Source organism: Myotis daubentonii, chromosome 2 (assembly GCF_963259705.1).
Source record: "Myotis daubentonii chromosome 2, mMyoDau2.1, whole genome shotgun sequence".
NCBI classification, from domain to species: domain Eukaryota; kingdom Metazoa; phylum Chordata; class Mammalia; order Chiroptera; family Vespertilionidae; genus Myotis; species Myotis daubentonii.
In genome coordinates, this window is record NC_081841.1 from 101,906,189 (window position 1) to 101,924,622 (window position 18,434).

At 41.8% G+C, this 18,434-nt stretch overlaps 1 protein-coding gene across 4 annotated transcripts in view; it reads right to left on the reverse strand.

Annotated features, from left to right (window-relative positions):
• Positions 1-336: 336 nt before the first annotated feature.
• Positions 337-18,434, reverse strand: part of USP12 (ubiquitin specific peptidase 12) — a 119,476-nt gene continuing 101,378 nt past the window's right edge. For 3 of the 4 annotated variants that reach the window (XM_059684063.1, XM_059684065.1, XM_059684064.1), the window contains 3 exons: positions 10,110-10,307; positions 4,352-4,430; positions 337-3,492 (listed from right to left, as the gene is read on the reverse strand). In XM_059684063.1, the coding sequence (XP_059540046.1) occupies positions 3,391-3,492; positions 4,352-4,430; positions 10,110-10,307 (379 nt within the window). In that variant the 3' untranslated portion in view covers positions 337-3,390. The remainder of the gene's footprint in view (positions 3,493-4,351; positions 4,431-10,109; positions 10,308-18,434) is intronic. The other variant, XM_059684066.1, reaches the window with a different exon arrangement.

The window sequence follows — 18,434 nt, forward strand, 5'->3', positions numbered from 1 at the left end:
TTACTCAACAATGGAACAGGCTTCAAGTACTAAAGCACAGATTTTACAGGAGCAATTACTACACTGAAAGGGAAGCGGAGTGCTAGGAACAGTGACTTTGAAGGTACTTTGCTGTAAGATTCTATGATTCTAAATTTAAATGTTTGGGCTTTTTGGAAGACAATGCTACTCCATAAAGAAAAATGCAATATGGAATGCTGTTCTGGGAAATTCTCTTTGGATAACTAAAGTAGTAACTTTTGAGCAAAAGCAATAAGACCATTCCGAAGTGTGTACTTCTAATTTGCAAGTACACTTCAGGCAAAAAGGAAAAAACACACACTTAAAACCCACAAGCACAAATAAAACAACTTTAATAGATATTATTTTGTATAGCGCCTTCTTCAAGAACCTTAGATGCTTTACAGACATTTTATCTAATTAATCCCCACAACAACCCTGTGAGGTAGGTATTACTCCCATTTTACAAGATAGGGAGACTGAAGCACAGAGGTTAAGTGACTTGCCCAAGGTCACACAGTTAAATTCACTGAAGAGCCAGGACCTGAGCGCCTTAGCCTCCCAGCTCCCAGTTAAATACCTCATGAGAGAATCTTTAATGAAAAGTATCTTTAAAGAAAGTATCAAGAGAAGTATGTTATGAAAATGAGATCTTTCTACTGCCATCAAGGAAAGAAAAACCCTATACGGATGGTTAGAGACAACAAGATCCATATATTACACATTTTCTTTTCCTTCTGGAAGTCTCATGGCTCCTGTCTTAAGTAATCTTCTAAAGATAAAGTTGCCAAGACAGAAGCCATATGACTTCGAAGTGAGACTTAATTTAGAATATTTACTTTTAGCTATGATAATTTATAGAAATTTTATTCCAATATACAAAATATGGAACAGAACAGCCATTCCCAACAATCATGTACATAGACAGCAATCAGCCATCATTTACAACTGAAGCCTACCACCCTTCATTTCAACCACAGTCAACCAACAGACAACCTCACAATGCTGTCTATATGGGTCACTTTTCTTACTATATCTGCATTCCCCCCCACCAACCCTAACCCTATATGTTTTTAAAGTATGTTGAGTTTCTGATAAGCTTGCAAACATTCTCCCTAGATGCAGCTGCACTAAGAGTAAAAAGTAAATTGAGAACCATCATCCCACAGTCCCTACCCTGACAAATCATACCAGTACTATTAAATGCAGTATAGATGTGAACAGTGTGTGACTACCATGGAACTCAACAAGAATGCTATCATTTGCTTTAATATGAAATTTAACCGTAGCTTTTACTGTTTTTAAAATGCACAATGTGAAAACAAACGAATTTCAACGCTGTACCTTTATGCAAATGACTTCATCTATCTTTCTTATACATGCCGCGGCCTGCCTCACATAAAAACTGACTCAGCTTCACTTTACTCACCTTCTCTGTGCTGAAAACCACAGACACACCACTTTAAAATCCAAGACAATTTGGTTTAAGCCCTCAAAATAAAAAATGTATCCAGTTCCACTGCTATGGCCTTCTCTACATTCTCGGTTGTGATTCTCTGTGCAATGCTGGTAAATCAGCCAGGCTATATGATTTGTACAGAACAATTCCAGCCAAGATAAGGCTTCAGAAACTATACCTTAAAAAGTAATTTATCAAAATACCTCATAATTTTCTCCCAGCACATCTGTTAAACAACCCAATTAACTAAGTGACCCTGTTAAAGATATGTTCACGGAATGAATAGGTGAAGTCATTTCCTGAGCTAAAAGATACAGATAATAAATGTTAATAATAGCAGCAGACAAAAGGATTCTTTTTTGTTTTTCGTATTCAATAGTATTAATAAAATAAGTTTAGAAAATTACAGCAATTAAAAAAATTACTGCCTGAAAAGACTCTGATAAATAATATCCAAGGCTTGATTGCTATTATTTTGTATATTCAAATACTTTCCACAAGTGACATTTGGCCATTGTCAGAGAACTTACTGATGCATGAAAAAGTGTCAATTGCAAAAATTTACTTATTTTAATTACATACATTACTTCTTAAAACTCCTAACAGAAGGGAGTCTTAACAAAGTTAATTTCCAAACACTCTCCCAGTAAGATTTGTAAAGGTGGATGGAGAAAAGGACATGTTTGTGTATTCCTGGTCTACTTAATTAAAAGTTAATTTTCAAAGGTTTTTTCCGCTAGCTACTGGGGTTATGATGAACGATTCCTTCTTTCCAAGGTAAAGAATGACTCTGGAAAATAATATAACTGCTATGACATGAATCTTCCAAACATGGCCTTAATTGGAAACATTAGAGTATTTAAGAATTCTAACGACTGGTATACCATCACTGCACCAGAATGTCTTTTATCATCCCAACGACTATAGGGAATTTTTTATAGTTTCTTATTTTACTGAAATTAAAGCTGAATAAAATAACTGACTTATAAACTATAACAAAAGAAAAATATTTAGCCAGAGATATCAGTTCCTCCTGAAAAAGAATATTTACCTCATCTCATTGCAATTTTTCTTACGGTATCGTACTGATTTAAATAGAGTTTAAAATTCACCTTAAAAACAGAAACAAGCAAAAGGACAAGTTAAACTGACAAAAGCTAATAAAAATTAAAAATATGCTCAAATTTACTGACAGAATCATGGGCACTTCATACAATACTTAGACTCTAGCAGTTTTAAGTAAAATAAATAAGGAAAAAAATTATATTACAAAGCCAGTCTTTCCCCTTGGGGAAACAAAAAGCCACTTTTGACCAATTGTTCCCTACATATACATATACTGTATATTATTAAAAGCTTCTTTAGAGAAGCAAAACGTATTTGTCTTCCTGACACTGGATTCTAAAACCTGTTAGTTTTTTATATCAGGAAGGCAACTGCAAGTGTTGGGCCCAAAAGTATTTCTGGTTTACGGTTGAAAAGACCACCAAGTATCCTTTCTGTACACATTCAACACAGGCAAATTTAAACAGTGTGTTCTCTATCATCTCCTTAAATTATCTACAAAACCTGGCACAGATTCCTATTCTTTCTACTGCACCCCCAAGGAGTTAAAATCATTACTGATGCAATTAATAAAGAGAACGTGTGTGTGTCAATTACCAGAAGGCTGCTTTACAGGAGGAGCTGCTATCTCTGATGTCACTTCTTTGTAGAATGGAACTGCACAGACAGCATGATACCTGAGCAAATAAATCAACTACCATAATAGGAAGAGCTTGTTAATCCATAGTCTTTGCTTTATTGTGTGCAAAGTGTGCCACTGCCCCCTGAGCTTCCTGCATTTCTCTTTTCTTGAAAAATTAGTGCTTGATCCTTTCCATAATAACCAAAGAAGAAATGAGGCAGAAGTCTCTTCATCGCGGTTCCCCTCAGTCTCGAGACTGATAGAAAAGGATGTAACCAGACTCAGAGTTCTTTGAGATATCTGATGTCAACCCGTAGAATTCTTCAATAGCTTGTGCATCTATTTTCTGTGAGGCAAAATGTAAACATTAGTACTTAAACAAGCTCCTTGAACTGCTTTAATCGAGTAAAACCTTTCACATTTCTTTGAAACATACCTTTCATTTTCTCATTTGTAAAACAGCTCTGCACAACCAGAACAGCGTAAATTTAAAAGACTGATAATATCAAGTGTTGGTGAAAATATGGAGCAACTACAACTCTCATACATAGCTGGGGCAAATATAAAATTATACAGATGCATTGGAAAAATGTTTAGCATCATCTTCTAAAGCTGAACATTCAATTACCCTTTAATCCATCAATTCTATTTGTAGATATGGGCCTGAACTATATGAAACAACTAATAGTTGTTGCTTAAGATTTGCGCGCTTTGCTATAGGTATATTATAGTTTAATACAGTTCTTTTTAAAAAATATGTTTTTATTGATTTTAGAGAGGGAGAGAGAAACATCAATGATAAGAATGAGCAACTGACTGCCCCCTGCACACTCCCTGAAACCCAGGCATGTATCCGAACCAGGAATCAAACCATGACCTCCTTGTTCATGGGTCGTTGCTCAACCACTGAGCAACACCAGCCGGCAAGATACATTTCTTCTTTAAATGAAAGTTTTTTTTAAAACTAGTTTGGTCATTGAAAGCTATCCCTTGTCATATTCTAAACACCATAAAGGTTAGCCAACAATTCAAGCATTGGGACTGGATGTTAGGGAGTACAAAGCAGAAATTAGATTACAATCTGAAGACCTAGATATTTGTCTAATACTCAACCTGTCATATATGAATGAGAAGCTGGGAGAAAAAAGTGAAGAGTAAAACACATAACACTTTGGAGAAAAATAAAAAATTAAAAAATTACTTACTTCTACAATATCGTCATCAAACAACAACCAAAAGTCATGACTCTTAACTATTGCGATGTAATGGCCTCTATTAGGACCACTGAAACAAAGAGAAAGAAAAATTAACTTTATAAAATGTTTATTATTACTCTTCTATTCCTTGAATTTCATTTTCTATAGAGTAGAAAACCCAAAACTGAAAAAACTACTCCTTACCTATCTATCCCTCCACCAAATCAAGCTATACTGATTTGAACTGGCATTCAATTTTAAAATCAAATGATTAGTACTCTACTTTGAGAGGTACAACCAGTATTCCATTTATATAAAGCTATGTTATTAAAATTCTTTATTATCTTTGTAACAGTTGTAATTATTTCTAAAAATATTTTTTTCAAATTTGCTTCTATGAAAGATTTAAATAAAATTTTCTAGTATTTTTAGTGGGAGAAAGGGGGAGTTACATGCAATACATACTGAGTTAAACTACAAAACAATGCATGTAGAATTATTTCTAAGTCTTACTCCCGTGGCAACAGTTTTTCTCTAGATCCTATTCATGATGACTGAAAAGGCAAAAAGATATATCAAATTCATGGTTCTGAAATCAAGCTCAAACTTCATAAACTTCTTTAAAAACAAATGACATTTGCCCAATGATCGGTATCATTAGTGCTATTTTTAAGTTATAATTATTATAATTGCCTTTGTGTCTCATTTTAAACAAATCTGGAGTATAGAAATCTAGATATATGTAAAAATAAAGGAGATTTTTTTTAAAAGAAATTTTTTTGCTTTATATGCTGAAGATTTTAACCTCTTAGTTTAAATATAACTCATTATAAAAATGTATAATTTTTATTACATTATAAATCTATAATTGAATAGCATTTGAAATAATTTTCAATACAAATTATTCTTTATGATGAATACTATTTTTTAAAAAGCAGCAAGCTCAGACATTAGAATAAGTGACCTACTACATTTCCCATGTGTTGGATCCTTAGTCATATAGATGAGATGATTATCTCAGGTGACAAAATGGCACAAACAAGAGGGCTTTTTCACTGCAGAGGAAAACACCTCAAAACGGGTGTGGTTTTATTTTTTTAATGCCTCTAATGCTAAAATAAGTCTAATTTCTCCATTTCTATAGGATTCATCTAAAAAGTCATTTTATAGTGAGAAGTAAGAAATGGGGGGTAAAAACATTTCAAGGGGGTGAAAATAAAAATAAAAAAATCACAGAAAGGTTGAGCAACAGAGCCTGAGAGGGAAGGCGTAGGTGGACTGAGGACAGGTAGGTATCAGACTGAAAAGGTTAGACAGCTTTTTCCTTTGGCTAAGAACTAGTTTGAAGAATGGTAGGCAAAAGTTAATTACAGAAACTAATAAGATGAAGGACTGAGGTTAAGTAATTGATGCCTAAGGAAGTGGTTAATCAGTGATTTACATTTTGAACATAAAGCATGTTCAGTTCAATATACACAGATGCCTGATATGTACCAATGATTATGCTATTTCTGTGGGGGTTAAAGACAGCAACAATGTCCTGCCCTGAAGACATTGCCAGTTCACTAGGAAACTACTCCAGAGGCATATACAGAAGAGGATATAAAAGCAGAGCCACAGGGACAGTGAAATAAAGCCTCATCCAGTGAGAGAGGAAGGGAATGGGCTGAGGAATCAAGAAAGGTTAGTTACACAAAGGAGTTGGGGTTTGAGATGGGCTGAAAGATCAGCAAATATTTGTTGGAAACCTATGATATGCCAGGCATTAGGGATAGAGAGCGAGCAAACTGGCTGGCACAGACATGCTGAAAATGAGATCCCCCAATAATCAAAGGTTGCAGACAAAGGCAAACCCTTTATACTGATATGAAATGTATCTACAGATAAGTACATAAATAAAAAAGAAAAAACTTAAAAACATGTTTAGTGTTTTGTTTAATGAACGAATTATTTCCCGTTTTTAAAAGTGCGTATTCTTGCCCTAGCCAGTTTCTCAGTGGTTAGAGTGTTGGCCCGCGGACTGTAGGGTCGTGCATTCAATTCCTGGTCAAGGGCATGTGCCTCAGTTGCAAGCTCCATCCCGGGCCGGGTTGGGGCATGTGTGGATGTCTTCCCCGCCCCCCCCCCCCCCGCCACCCCCCCACCCGCTTCCCCTCTGCTCTCTCTTAAAAAAGAAAAAATCAATAGAAAAATTATCCTCTAGTGAGGATTACATACATAAATAAGTAAATGAATAAATAAATAGTGCCCATTCTCATAAGGAAAAACAGATGTATAAGTGGATAAACATAACACACTACAAAGCAGTAAGTCATGACCAGCAACACACACCTAGTAGTTACAGAACACAGAGGCTCAGCACCAAATGGAGACTGAGGCTGTAGAGAAGAGCACCGAGGAAGACACACAGAGGTTTAACAGGCAGAGCAGGGGACAGGAAGAAGGCATGAGGAGACCACAGTGAAAGAAAAGGAAGAATAAGAGACTAATATGGGGAGGGGTGTGAAATAGCTTCTGTGAGGAACTCAAGCAGGAATGAGCCCCACTGCAGTCAACTGGCCCATGAGGAGTCAATGAGCATCTCTCAACTTTACAGCATTCTGACAGCTAAGTTTGGAGACATGAACAGGCAGCAGGAGAATGTCACAGTTTTTGCGACAATATGCTTTAACTAAAGACCCAGTACACAAAATTTGTGCACTGGTGAGGTTCCTAGAAGCTGCCGGCCGGGTACTTCCTCCCTTCCCCTGACCGGCCCAGCCCCCTGGTTGAACTCCCAGATGAATTCCCGGTCGAGGGGACAATTTGCATACTACGCTTTTATTATAAAGGATAACTGACTGGTGGTAAGGCTAGGAGGAGAAGCAGATGTGGCCAAGGAAAGGGTTAAAAAGAAAGATCAAGAGATAAGAGGCTGTAAGGGGAAAAGGGTGGATTAAATTTTAAAAGACAACAGTGAGGGGAGGGAGCCCAGGGCTGTGATAAGGAATCTCAGAGTTCAAGATCTTGCCAGTAGAGCAATTCCATAAGATGGAGCAGAATTTAAATGGGGTAAAACTGTCACTGAATATAAAAAAATATCAAATGGTACAGTTACGGTGTGAAAAACTAATATTATTGTTGTTGTTGTTAAAACAGTAGCAGCAGCTAAGTTATTTACATTTCCCTTTTAATCCTGATAATGCAGTAAGACAGTTGATATTATTTACCTTTTATAGAAGAGAAAACGGACATTTGGGAAGTTCTGTATGGTCACAAGGACCAGAAATGGCAAAAGGAGAACTGAAACCAAGGTTTCTTTGCCTCTAAAGCCTCTGGACTGAATAACTACAGGTTCTTTATTTCTTATTGTTTTCCTCCATTCAGATGTCATCACTCTTACTTTAGAAATGGAATGCTCCAAAAATGGAAAGATGATAGCAAAGTATACAATACAGGGAGACAGGCTAATGAAGGCAATGGAGGTTGAAGACTGTTATGACAGAGCTGACTTCCAGTTGTCATTACATATTCTGAGCAGAGAGCGGGAAGGGGACAGCTAAAGCTGGGGAGGCAGGGGCTTTCTTAGTTGGATAAAACATACTATTAGTATAATTTTTCCCAAACCTGGGAGAAAAAGATGAGTGTCTTATTTTATAATTACTACAGGAAATTCTCAACAGTCAATGAAGACTGTATGTTTCAAGTATAAATTATAATCACATGATGCTCTTATAGTTTAAGAATTTTTTTTTACCTATTTTACAAATTAAGATACAAAGTGAGAAATCACACTAAATTGGCTAATGGGAAATAAACACACTGAGGTAAAAAGCAGAAAACTTATCTTCCCAGATTATTTCCAAAGCCATTTTAAATGGTTTTCATAACCAGTAATACAATGAACATATCCAATGAATCTAAGAAACAATTTATTTTGCAAATCTATTTAGGCACCATCATTTAAAAATAAATAAATGGAAAATAAAATAGGCCTTAATGTTTTTAGAGTAATATTTAAATAACTAGAGGCCCGATGCACGAAATTTGTGCAAGGGGCTCAGCCCTCACAGCTGCAGTGGCTTGCCTTGGCCCTAACAACCCCGGCTTCGTCTGGAAGGTAGTCTGGAAAGACATTCGGCTGTCCAGTCTAATTAGCATATTATGCTTTTATTATTATAAACTAGAGGCCCGGTGTACAAAAATTTGTGCACTCGGGGGGGTTCCTCAGCCCGGCCTGTGCCCTCTCGCAGTCTGGGACTCCTCGGGGGGTGTCCACCTGCTGGCTTAGGCCCGCTCCCGGGGGGAATTGGGCCTAAGCTGGCAGTCAAACATCCCTCTGGCAGCATGGGAGCCCTCGGGGGATGTCCACTTGCCAGCGGGGAGCAGGCCTAAGCTTCAATCGGACATCCTTAGCACTGCTGCGGAGGTGGGAGAGGCTCTCACCACCACCGCTGTACTGGCAGCCATCAGCCTGGCTGAGGCTGAGCAGAGCTCCCCCTGTGGGAGCACACTGACCACCAGGGGGCAACTCCTGCATTGAGCATCTCCCCCCGGTGGTCAGTGTGTGTCATAGTGACCAGTCATTCTCAGTCGTTCTGCTGTTAGGGTCAAGTTTCATATTACTTTTATTATATAGGATAGAGGCCTGGTGCATGGGTGGGGGCCGGCTGGTTTGCCCTGAAGGGTGTCCCGGATCAGGGTGGGGGTCCTGCTGGGGTGCCTGGCCAGCCTGGGTGAGGGGTTGAGGGCCGTTTTCAGACTGGCCACACCCCCTTCAGGGTGGGGGTCCCCACTGGAGTGCCTGGCCAACCTGGGTGAGTGGCTGATGGCTGTTTGCAGGCTGGCCACAGCCCCTTCGGGGTGGGGGTCCCCACTGGGGTGCCTGGCCAGCCTGGGTGAGGGACTGAGGGCTGTTTTCAGGCTGGCCACAGCACCTTCAGGGTGGGGGTCCCCGCTGGGGTGCCTGGCCAGCCTGGGTGAGGGGTTGATGGCTGTTTGCAGGCAGGCCACAGCCCCTTCAGGGTGGGCGGGGGGTCCTGCTGGGGTGCCTGGCCAGTCTGGGTGAGGGGCTGATAGCTGTTTGCAGGCTGGCCACAGCCCCTTCAGGGTGGAGGTACCCCCTGGGGTGCCTGGCCAGCCTGGGTGAGGGGCTAATGGCTGTTTGCAGGCTGGCCACAGTCCCCAGCCACCCAAGCTCCCAGTGGAGGTTGGCTGGAAGCAGGTATCTGGGATTTATTTATCTTCTATAGCTGAAACTTTGTTGCTTTGAGCGGAGGCCACAGCCAGCCAGGGCAGGCGGGAAGCTTGGCTTCCTCCATCGCTGGGGCAACCAAGCCTCCTGCTTGCTCCAGCTCCATAGCTGCCGGCTGCCATCTTGGTTGGGTTAATTTGCATATAGTCACTCTGACTGGATGGTGGGCGTGGCTTGGGGCATAGCGGAGGTGTGGTCAATTTGCATGTTCCTCTTTTATTAGATTAGATAAGAAAAAAATTCAAATCCAGAGAGGGAAGGGGGTGGAGGGGAATAAAGAGGGCAAAGGGAATCAAACTTATAGAGACAGAGGGAGACATGACTTTGGGTGGTGAGCACACAACAAAGCATACAGATAATGTACTATAGATATTTATAAATATTTTCATTTATAAAAGTTTTAAGGAGGAAATGATAAAATGTATCTGGATGAGAACCTCTGAAAGGTCTACCCTGGAATCCCTCAAGAATACCCTGAATGCTCACTGTTCACCGACCCATCCTCCCACTGCCAGGCCCCATAACTGCAATTACCTTCCACAGTGAACCACAACAGCAACAAGGTCATACATTCTGTCAGGATTGGTTGCATCGCCTGAAGTGTTAAAGAGACGAAGTTCTAAAGGAAAAACTACCCGGTAAGAAAGTTTTGTGTATCGATGAAGTTGATCCATATATTTAAATCTCTTCAGGTGTAGAGCTAGAATCATGGGCAGCTTTTTAACTTTCATCCTATTAAAATAAACATGAAAACAAAATTTCATAAAAGATGGACACTATATCCTTAAAAGAATGAGCAACTTTTATGATTCAATTAGCAAGTGGTTAATGGTCAGTTTTAATAGCCCACACTGCCCACTTTGAATATTTCTAGCAATTATTTTTATATTGAGAAAGCAATATTCTGAACATCTTAAACCAACTCCAGCCCACCTTATCCATCATCACCAAACCACATAAATTGACTGAGCACTCAACATGGCTTCCAAGCACATGGAATGGCTATAGTCTTTGTTAAGAAATCTATTTCTGAAATATGATAAGGCTAAATGCACATGGTACCTATGACTAGTGGAGGGAAAACCAGTTCTTTAAAGCCATCAATTCTTCTGGATGTGAGTGGAGACTAAAATCATTGGTTTAATCAATCTATATAATTAATAATAGATAGAGAGTTTCTGGTCAAGATGGCGGAGTAGGTAAATGTGGTAATCACATCCTCCCACAACCATGTCAAAATTACAACTAAACTATAGAACAGTGGTTCTCAACCCTTGGCTGCACATTAGAATCACCTAGGAATCTTTTTAAAATCCTGATTTCTGGTCCACCTCCAGAAAAAAAAATCCTGATTTCTGGTAGAATTTCCAGAGGATGAGGCCCAGAAATCAGGATTTAAAAAGATTCCCAGGTGATTCTAATGTGCAGCCAAGGTTGAGAACCACTGCAATAGAACAACTATCATTCAGAACCACCTGAAACTTGTTGGTTGAATGGAAGTCATACAACTAAGGATATAAAGCTGTGGTTGGCATACCGCGGTTCGCGAGCCACATGCGGCTCTTTGGCCCCTTGAGTGTGGCTCTTCCACAAAATACCACGTATGGGCGCGCACGTACAGTGCAACTGAAACTTCGTGGCTCATGCGCAGAAGTCGGTATTTTGTGAAAGAGCCGGTATTTTGTGGAAGAGCCAAACTCAAGGGGCCAAAGAGCCGCATGTTGCTCGCGAGCCGCGGTTTGCTGAGCCACAGTTTGCCAACCACTGATATAAAGAAGCTACATCAAGACTGGTAAAAGGGGTGGAGACACAAAACGGGCTGGTCCTACACCCATGTATGGTGGATAAAAATCAGGAGGGATATCTCGACTACAGAGGTGCCCCCTGAAGAGTGAGAGGTCCCCGGTCCACAACAGGCCTCCTAGCCCAGGCTTCCAGTGCTAGGAAGCGAAGTCCCCATAACTTTGGCTGTAAAAACCAGCAGGGATTGTGGCTGAGTAAGACAGAGGGCTGCTGAAATCCCAGACAGTTCCTCTTAAAGGGACTGCTCACAGACTTACTCCATCTGAGCTCCAGCACTGGGGCAGCATCTCAAAAGGCACCAGGGATATATGGGGAGGAAGTGAATTGTTAGGCATCAAAGCAAGAGCTGGGGGGTAGAGGCAGGTTTCTCCCAGACATAAATGCTGGCAAAGGCCATTGTTCCTTTTCTGTGCTGAAAGATGGGCTCTACATCTGAGACTCCATCAACCTGGCTCATACTATTCATCCTGCTCTGGTGATTCCCTGAGACCCCACCCAACTTGCAGACCCACCCAAGACTTCCATTCTACTTCCATATGAATGGCCTGTCTTGGCTCATGCTTCTGACTTTTCTAAAACCTCTCAATAAGCAGCATCTGGCCACCATGTACCTATACCTCTTGCTAAATGCCCCCAGGTCTGACACTAGCAGCAACCATACTTGGTTCCCAATTTGGCCTCTCCTGGGCACCTCCAAGCCCAGCACAAGTAGCAGCCATCTGCAGATTGCTTTGTAGCTCATGCCAGGTGGCCCCAGGCAGAACAAAAGTGGTAGTTGACCTTGGTCTGCAGCTCCAGAAGCCCCAGAGTTAGTGCACCCAGTGGACAACTTCAGACCACATCAAAGCAAAACCCAACAACCTTCACAAGTGACACACTGAAGATAGAACTCAGTGGGCACCAGGGCCCTGCTGAAGTAAGTCTTGCTCCATGAGGTGGTCCCTACACAGTGGTCATAGGCAGTCCTTGTAGCTGATCAGCCTGGGGGTAAATCCCTCCCACTTAAGTGCCAAAAGCAATTAAGGCTCAACTACAATAGGAAGCTGTACACAGAGCCCACATGGTGGTGGTGGTGGGGCACACCTGGAGTGCCCAGCTCAGGTAAACTGAGAGGCTGTGCCATTGAACCCTAAAGGATACCTACTATTTTAGGCCACTCTACCAAGCACAGGAGACAGCAGCTCTACCTAATACATAGACACAAATACAGGGAGGCTGCCAAAATGAACAGATAAAGAAATATGTCCCAAATGAAAGAAGAGAACAAAACCCAGAAAAAGAACTAAACAAAATAGAGGCAAGCAATCTACTAGATGCAGAATTTAAAGCACAGGTTATAAAAATGCTCAATGAAGTTAGTGAGAACTTCAACAGCATAAAAAAGAACATGGAAACCATAAAAAAGAGCCAGTTAGAATGAAGGATACACTAACAGAAATGAAGAATAATTTAGAGAATCAACAGTAGTGTTGATGAAGCCGAGAATCAAATCAGTAATTGGAAAATAAGGAAGGAAAAAACACCCAATCAGAACAGCAAAAATAATCCAAAAAATGAAGATAGTATAAAGTGCATCAAGAGTACCAACTTTTGCATCATGGGGGTGCCATGAGGGGAAAAGACAGAGCAAGGAGTTGAAAAACTTTTTGAAAACATAAAGATAGACAGTCCCAAATAAAATGAACCCAAGAGGCCCACACCAAAACACATAGTAATTAAAATCCCAAGGGTTAAAGACTAAGAGTCTTAAAAGCAGCAAGAGAAAAGCAGTTAGTTACCTACAAGGGAGCTCCCATAAGACCATCAGTTGATTTCTCAAAAGAAACTTTGCAGGCCAGATGGAGTTGGTAAGAAATATTCAAAGTGACAAAAAGCAAGGAACTATAACCAAAATTAGTCTACTTAGCAAAGCTATCATTTAGAATCAAGGGATATATAAAGAGCTTCCCAAATAAAAAAAGCTAAAGGAGATTGTTACCACCAAACCAGTATTACATGAAATGTTATAGGGTCTTCTTTAAAAAGAAGGAAAAGATAAAAATATGAATAATAAAATGGCAACGAACACATATTTATCAACAATGGAATCTATAAAACAAAATAAATTAACAAACAGAACAGAAACAGACTAATAGATACAAAGAACCACTTGACCATTGCCAAATGGGAGAGGATTGAGGGAATGGGTGAAAAAGGTGAAGGAATTAAGTATAAGTATAAATTGGTAGTTACAGAATAGTCATGTAAATAGGAGATGTAAAGTACAGCATAGGTAATCTACACTAACAAAAGAGAAAAATGGTAATTGGCGTACGACGCTACCCTTTTCATTGGCTAATCAGGGCTATATGCAAATTAACTGCCAACTAAGATTGGCAGTTAACTGCCAACAAGATAGCGGTTAATTTGCATATGTAGGCACAATGCAGGGAGGCGAAAAGGAAAGCAGGAAGAAGCCCCCTGCCACTGACAGTGACCGGAAACCCAGGGGGGAGCTAAGAGCTGGGGGCCAGGGCAAAGGCGGCCCTGAGGCCGCCTGTGCCCTGCCCCCCAGCCATGACTGGAGAATCAGGTGCCTTTTCCGCCCTGGCCAGTGATAGCAGGAAGTAGGGGTGGAGCCAGCGATGGGAGCTGGGCACGGTCGAAGCTGGCAGTCCCGGGAGCTAAGAGGTCCCTTGCTTGGGCCTAAAGCAAAGCCCACGATCGCGGGGCCGCTGCAGCTGCGGGTCCCCGCTGCCCAGGCCGGACGCCTCAGCCAGAGGCGGCCTGCAGGGGCAGGGGCGGAGCCTGCGCGATCGCAGCGCCCCCTGCTGCCACTGCAGGTCCCCGCTGCCCGGGCCAGACGCCTAGGCCAGAGGCATTAGGCCTGGGCAGGGGCGGAGCCTGCAACCGCGGGGAGCTGGGGGTCCCCTGCCCAGGCCTGACACCTCTGCCGGAGGCCTCAGGCCTGGTCAAGGGGCTGATCCGGTGATTGGTGATCGGAGGGTGATGAGGGTCAACTCCTCTGGCCAAGGCATCAGGCCTGGGTCGGGGGCGGAGCCGGGGATTGGGGGGATATGATGGTCCCCTTGTCCGGGCCTGAAGCCTGGGTCAGAGGCGTCAGGCTTGGGCGGGGGGTGGAGCAAGCGATCAGAGGGAGATGGGGGTCCCCTGCCCAGGCATGATTCCTGGGCCAGAGGCCTCAGGCCTGGGCGGGGGCCAGAGCCAGTGATCGGGGGGAGATGGGGGTCCCCTGTCCAAGCCTGACACCTCTGGCGGAGGCGTCAGGCCTGGGCAAGGGGCCGATCAGGTGATCGGAGGGTGATGGGGGTTTATGCCTCTGGCCGAGGCATCAGGCCTGGGCAAGGGGCAGAGCCAGCAATCGGAGGGGTCTGGGGGCAGAACCAGTGATGGGGGAAAATGAGGGTCCCCTGCCCAGGCCTGACACCTCTGTCAGAGGCGTCAGGCCTGGGCAAGGGGCCAATCCTGCGATTGGAGGGTGATGGGGGTCAACGCCTGAGGGCTCCCAGTATGTGAGAGGGAGCAGGCTGGGCTGAGGGACACCCCCCCCCCCACACACACACACACCCAGTGCACGAATTTCGTGCACCGGGCCCCTAGTATAGTCAATAATATTCTAATAACTATGTATGGTGCCAGATGGGCACAAGATTTATCAGGATGATCATTTATTAAATTACATTTCTAATCACTTGGTTGTACAACTGAAACTTATATAATATTGTATGTCAACTGTAATTGAAAAATAAAAAATGATTTAAAAAACTAACAGATTTTGAATAGGAGACAATGAGAAAAGCATTAAAGATCATTCTATTAAAGGTGTTTGCAAGAAAGAAGAAATCACTCCATATTAAGAATAAGGCTACATGTATCTGAGAAAGAGAATAATCAGGAAACTTTAGAAATTGTTTTTAATTGGGAAACATAGGTTATCCTTCACATTCTAAATAATCTTTTTATTATGCCCTGGGTTACCTTTGAAATCCTACTTCACCTAACAACAGTCCACCCTTTCAAAGGCTCATCTCAAAAGTTACACCCACTGGCACAAATAAGTGCTCTCTTCAATCTTCCACCAACACTTTACAGATTCACTTTATATACCAGTATGTACTAAAGGCCCGGTGCATAAAGAATTTTTAAAAGATTCCCAGGTGATTCTAATGTGCAGCCAAGGTTGAGAACCACTGCTATAGAACAACTATCATTCAGAACCACCTGAAACTTGTTGGTTGAATGGAAGTCATACAACTAAGGACACGGATGGAGTCCTTCGGCCTGGCCAGCAATTGGGGCCAATCCGGGCTGTCGGCTGGGAGGAGAGACTGCAAGGAGTTGGTTGTGGGAACGCACTGACCACCCGGCCAGCTGGCCACGGGAGGTTGGCTAAGGGAGTGCACTGACCACTAGGGGGCAGCTCCTGTGTTGAGTGTCTGCCCCCTGGTGGTCAGTGTGCGTCATAGCGACCGGTCATTGGGTTGACCGGTAGTAACGGCCACTTAGGCTTTTATATATATAGATAGTTTATTACACTATAAAGTATTTAGATTATTCTTCTAGTGTCTGAACTGTTGGCAGGTTGAAACAATTTCTTTCATTTTATTTCTCCTCTATTTAGCAACATGTCCGGCACATGATAGATATTTGACAAACGTTGCAGAACTAAATTCTATACAAGTGCAGTGAAGCAAAACATCTCGCCCCAACGTCTTGCCTCACTTTTAATGATTAAAAATGAAATTTTTTACTAAACCATGATTTCTAATGAAATTTAAAAAATCACTTTACAAAATTATACTTAATCTGCATTCTACATATCTTAAATGTGGTGGGCAGCTTATTATTCTGAAAATGTTTACTATTCTACTAATCTGGCCTTTGAAAAACATTAGAAAAAAAAATGTAAACAGTTAATCATTCCTGGAAAGTAATCTACCACTATGAATTAAAGACTTTAGGGCATTTGTCTTAATAATCCCATTGCTAGGAATTAAATATATCACAAATAGAAGACTTCTGAGAAATATTCACTTCTGGAGTTATCATGAAAAACAGGGGGCGAGATTTAAAATGGCAGCAGAGTAAGTGGATGCTACACTGACACACTCCCAGGACCAAACTGAAATTACAGGTAATATACAAGAATTCCATCCTGAATAACCAACTGAAGATTTGCTGGAGAGAACCCTGATAACCAAGGATGGAAAATGGAGACCTAGAGACTGAAGGAAGGGCAGAGAGGCCTAAGGGCTGGCCATTATCCCACAGATAGCAGCTGAAGTTCTGGAGAGAGAGATCTCAGCTGTGGGAGGTTGCCATTGACAACTCTAAACCCCAAGCTAGGCCCCCCAACAGAGAGCACCAGACCTGAAAGAGGTGCCCACATAATATTGGGCTATGAAAAGCAGCAGGGTTGCTGTCTGCCAGGAAGAGGTGGCTGGAAATGAAGGTACCCCCTTAAAGGGCCAGCACACAGAATTTTGTGTGCAGCCACTCAACTTGGGCTCCAGAGGAGGGAGGGCAGAGTGGGCTGAAGCTGTGTGAGCAGAAGCCAAAGTTGGGGGCTCTGGTGTTAGAGTTCAGAAGGCAGACATCCTGGTTCCCTATGCTAAATCATTCACTTATGCTGTAGAGGGTATCTTTCTCAGGCAGACCTTTGCTATCCAGGTGGTTTTTGCCTGGGGGAAAGGCAGTTGCCCCACCCTAATGGAAAACCCCTTCTCTGACCCTGTGGAGTTTCTGAGGCCCATTAAGAGCCTGAGAATAACAACTAGCTTCCAGGCAGAAGCAATTGTCCCACCCTGTAGAAAATCTCTTGCCCTACCTATGTACAATTGTGTTAGGCTACTCAAGACAATACAGTCAGTCTGCAAGCAAAGGTGGTCTCTGGAGGTTTTGAGTCTTTGCCTGATCTAATAAGTCAGAAACAGCATTTGACACTGCACTAGAGATTGTAGGGCATAGCAGATCTACCTAATACATGGTCACAAACCCAAACAGGCAGCCAAAATGGAGAGACCAAAAGGAAAAACCCAAAACAAAACAAATCAAAACAAACAACCCCAAACCAAAGAACAAGAGAATTCTCCAGAAGAGCTAAATGAAATGGAGATAAGAAATCGATCACACATAGAGTGCAGAATAATGATAGCAAAGATGCCCAACAGCATGAGAAAAGATGAAGTAACTATGAAGAATGACATAGCACTAATAAAGAACATAGTTGAAGGAATACACAGATTAGGGAAAGATGATGATAAGTGAACTGGAAGACAGAGTAGAAAAAAATCACTCCATCAAAGAAGCAAAAACAATTAAAAAACAGAAGGACAGCATACGGGAGTTGTGGGACAACATGAAACGTAACAACATTCACATAATAGGTGAACCTGGAGAAGAAAGTGAGCAAGAGATAGAGAACTTGTTTGAAAAAATAGTGGCAGAAAACTTCCTGAACCTATTGAAGGAAAAAAATCACTTAAGTACAGGCGGCACAAAGAGTCCTAAGCAAGAAGAATTCAAACTGGCCCATGCCCAAACACATCATAATTAAAATGCCAAAAATTAAAGACGAAGACAAAAATCTCAAAAGGCAGCAACTGAAAAGCAATTTGTTACCTACAAAGGAGCTCCCATAAGGCTGTCAGTTGATTTCTCATCAGAAACTCTACAGGCATGAAATATTCAAGGTAATGAAAAGCAGGGATCTGAAACAAAAATTATTACATCCAGCGAGGCTATCATTCAAAATAGATGGTGAAATAAAATAAAATAAAATGAAAAAAAAAAGCTGGGCAGCAATAATATCTGACAAAATAGACTTCAAAATGAAGGCCATCATAAGAGACAACAAAGGTCACTACATAATATAAAAGGGATCAATCCAACAAGAGTATATAACCCTGGTAAACATATATGCACCCAATATAAGAGCACCTAAACATATATTAAAACTTCTACAGGGCATTAAGGGACAGATCGACAATAATAACAGTCATTTTGGGGGAGTTTAATACTCTGCTGACTTCACTGATAGATCTTCCAGACAAAAAA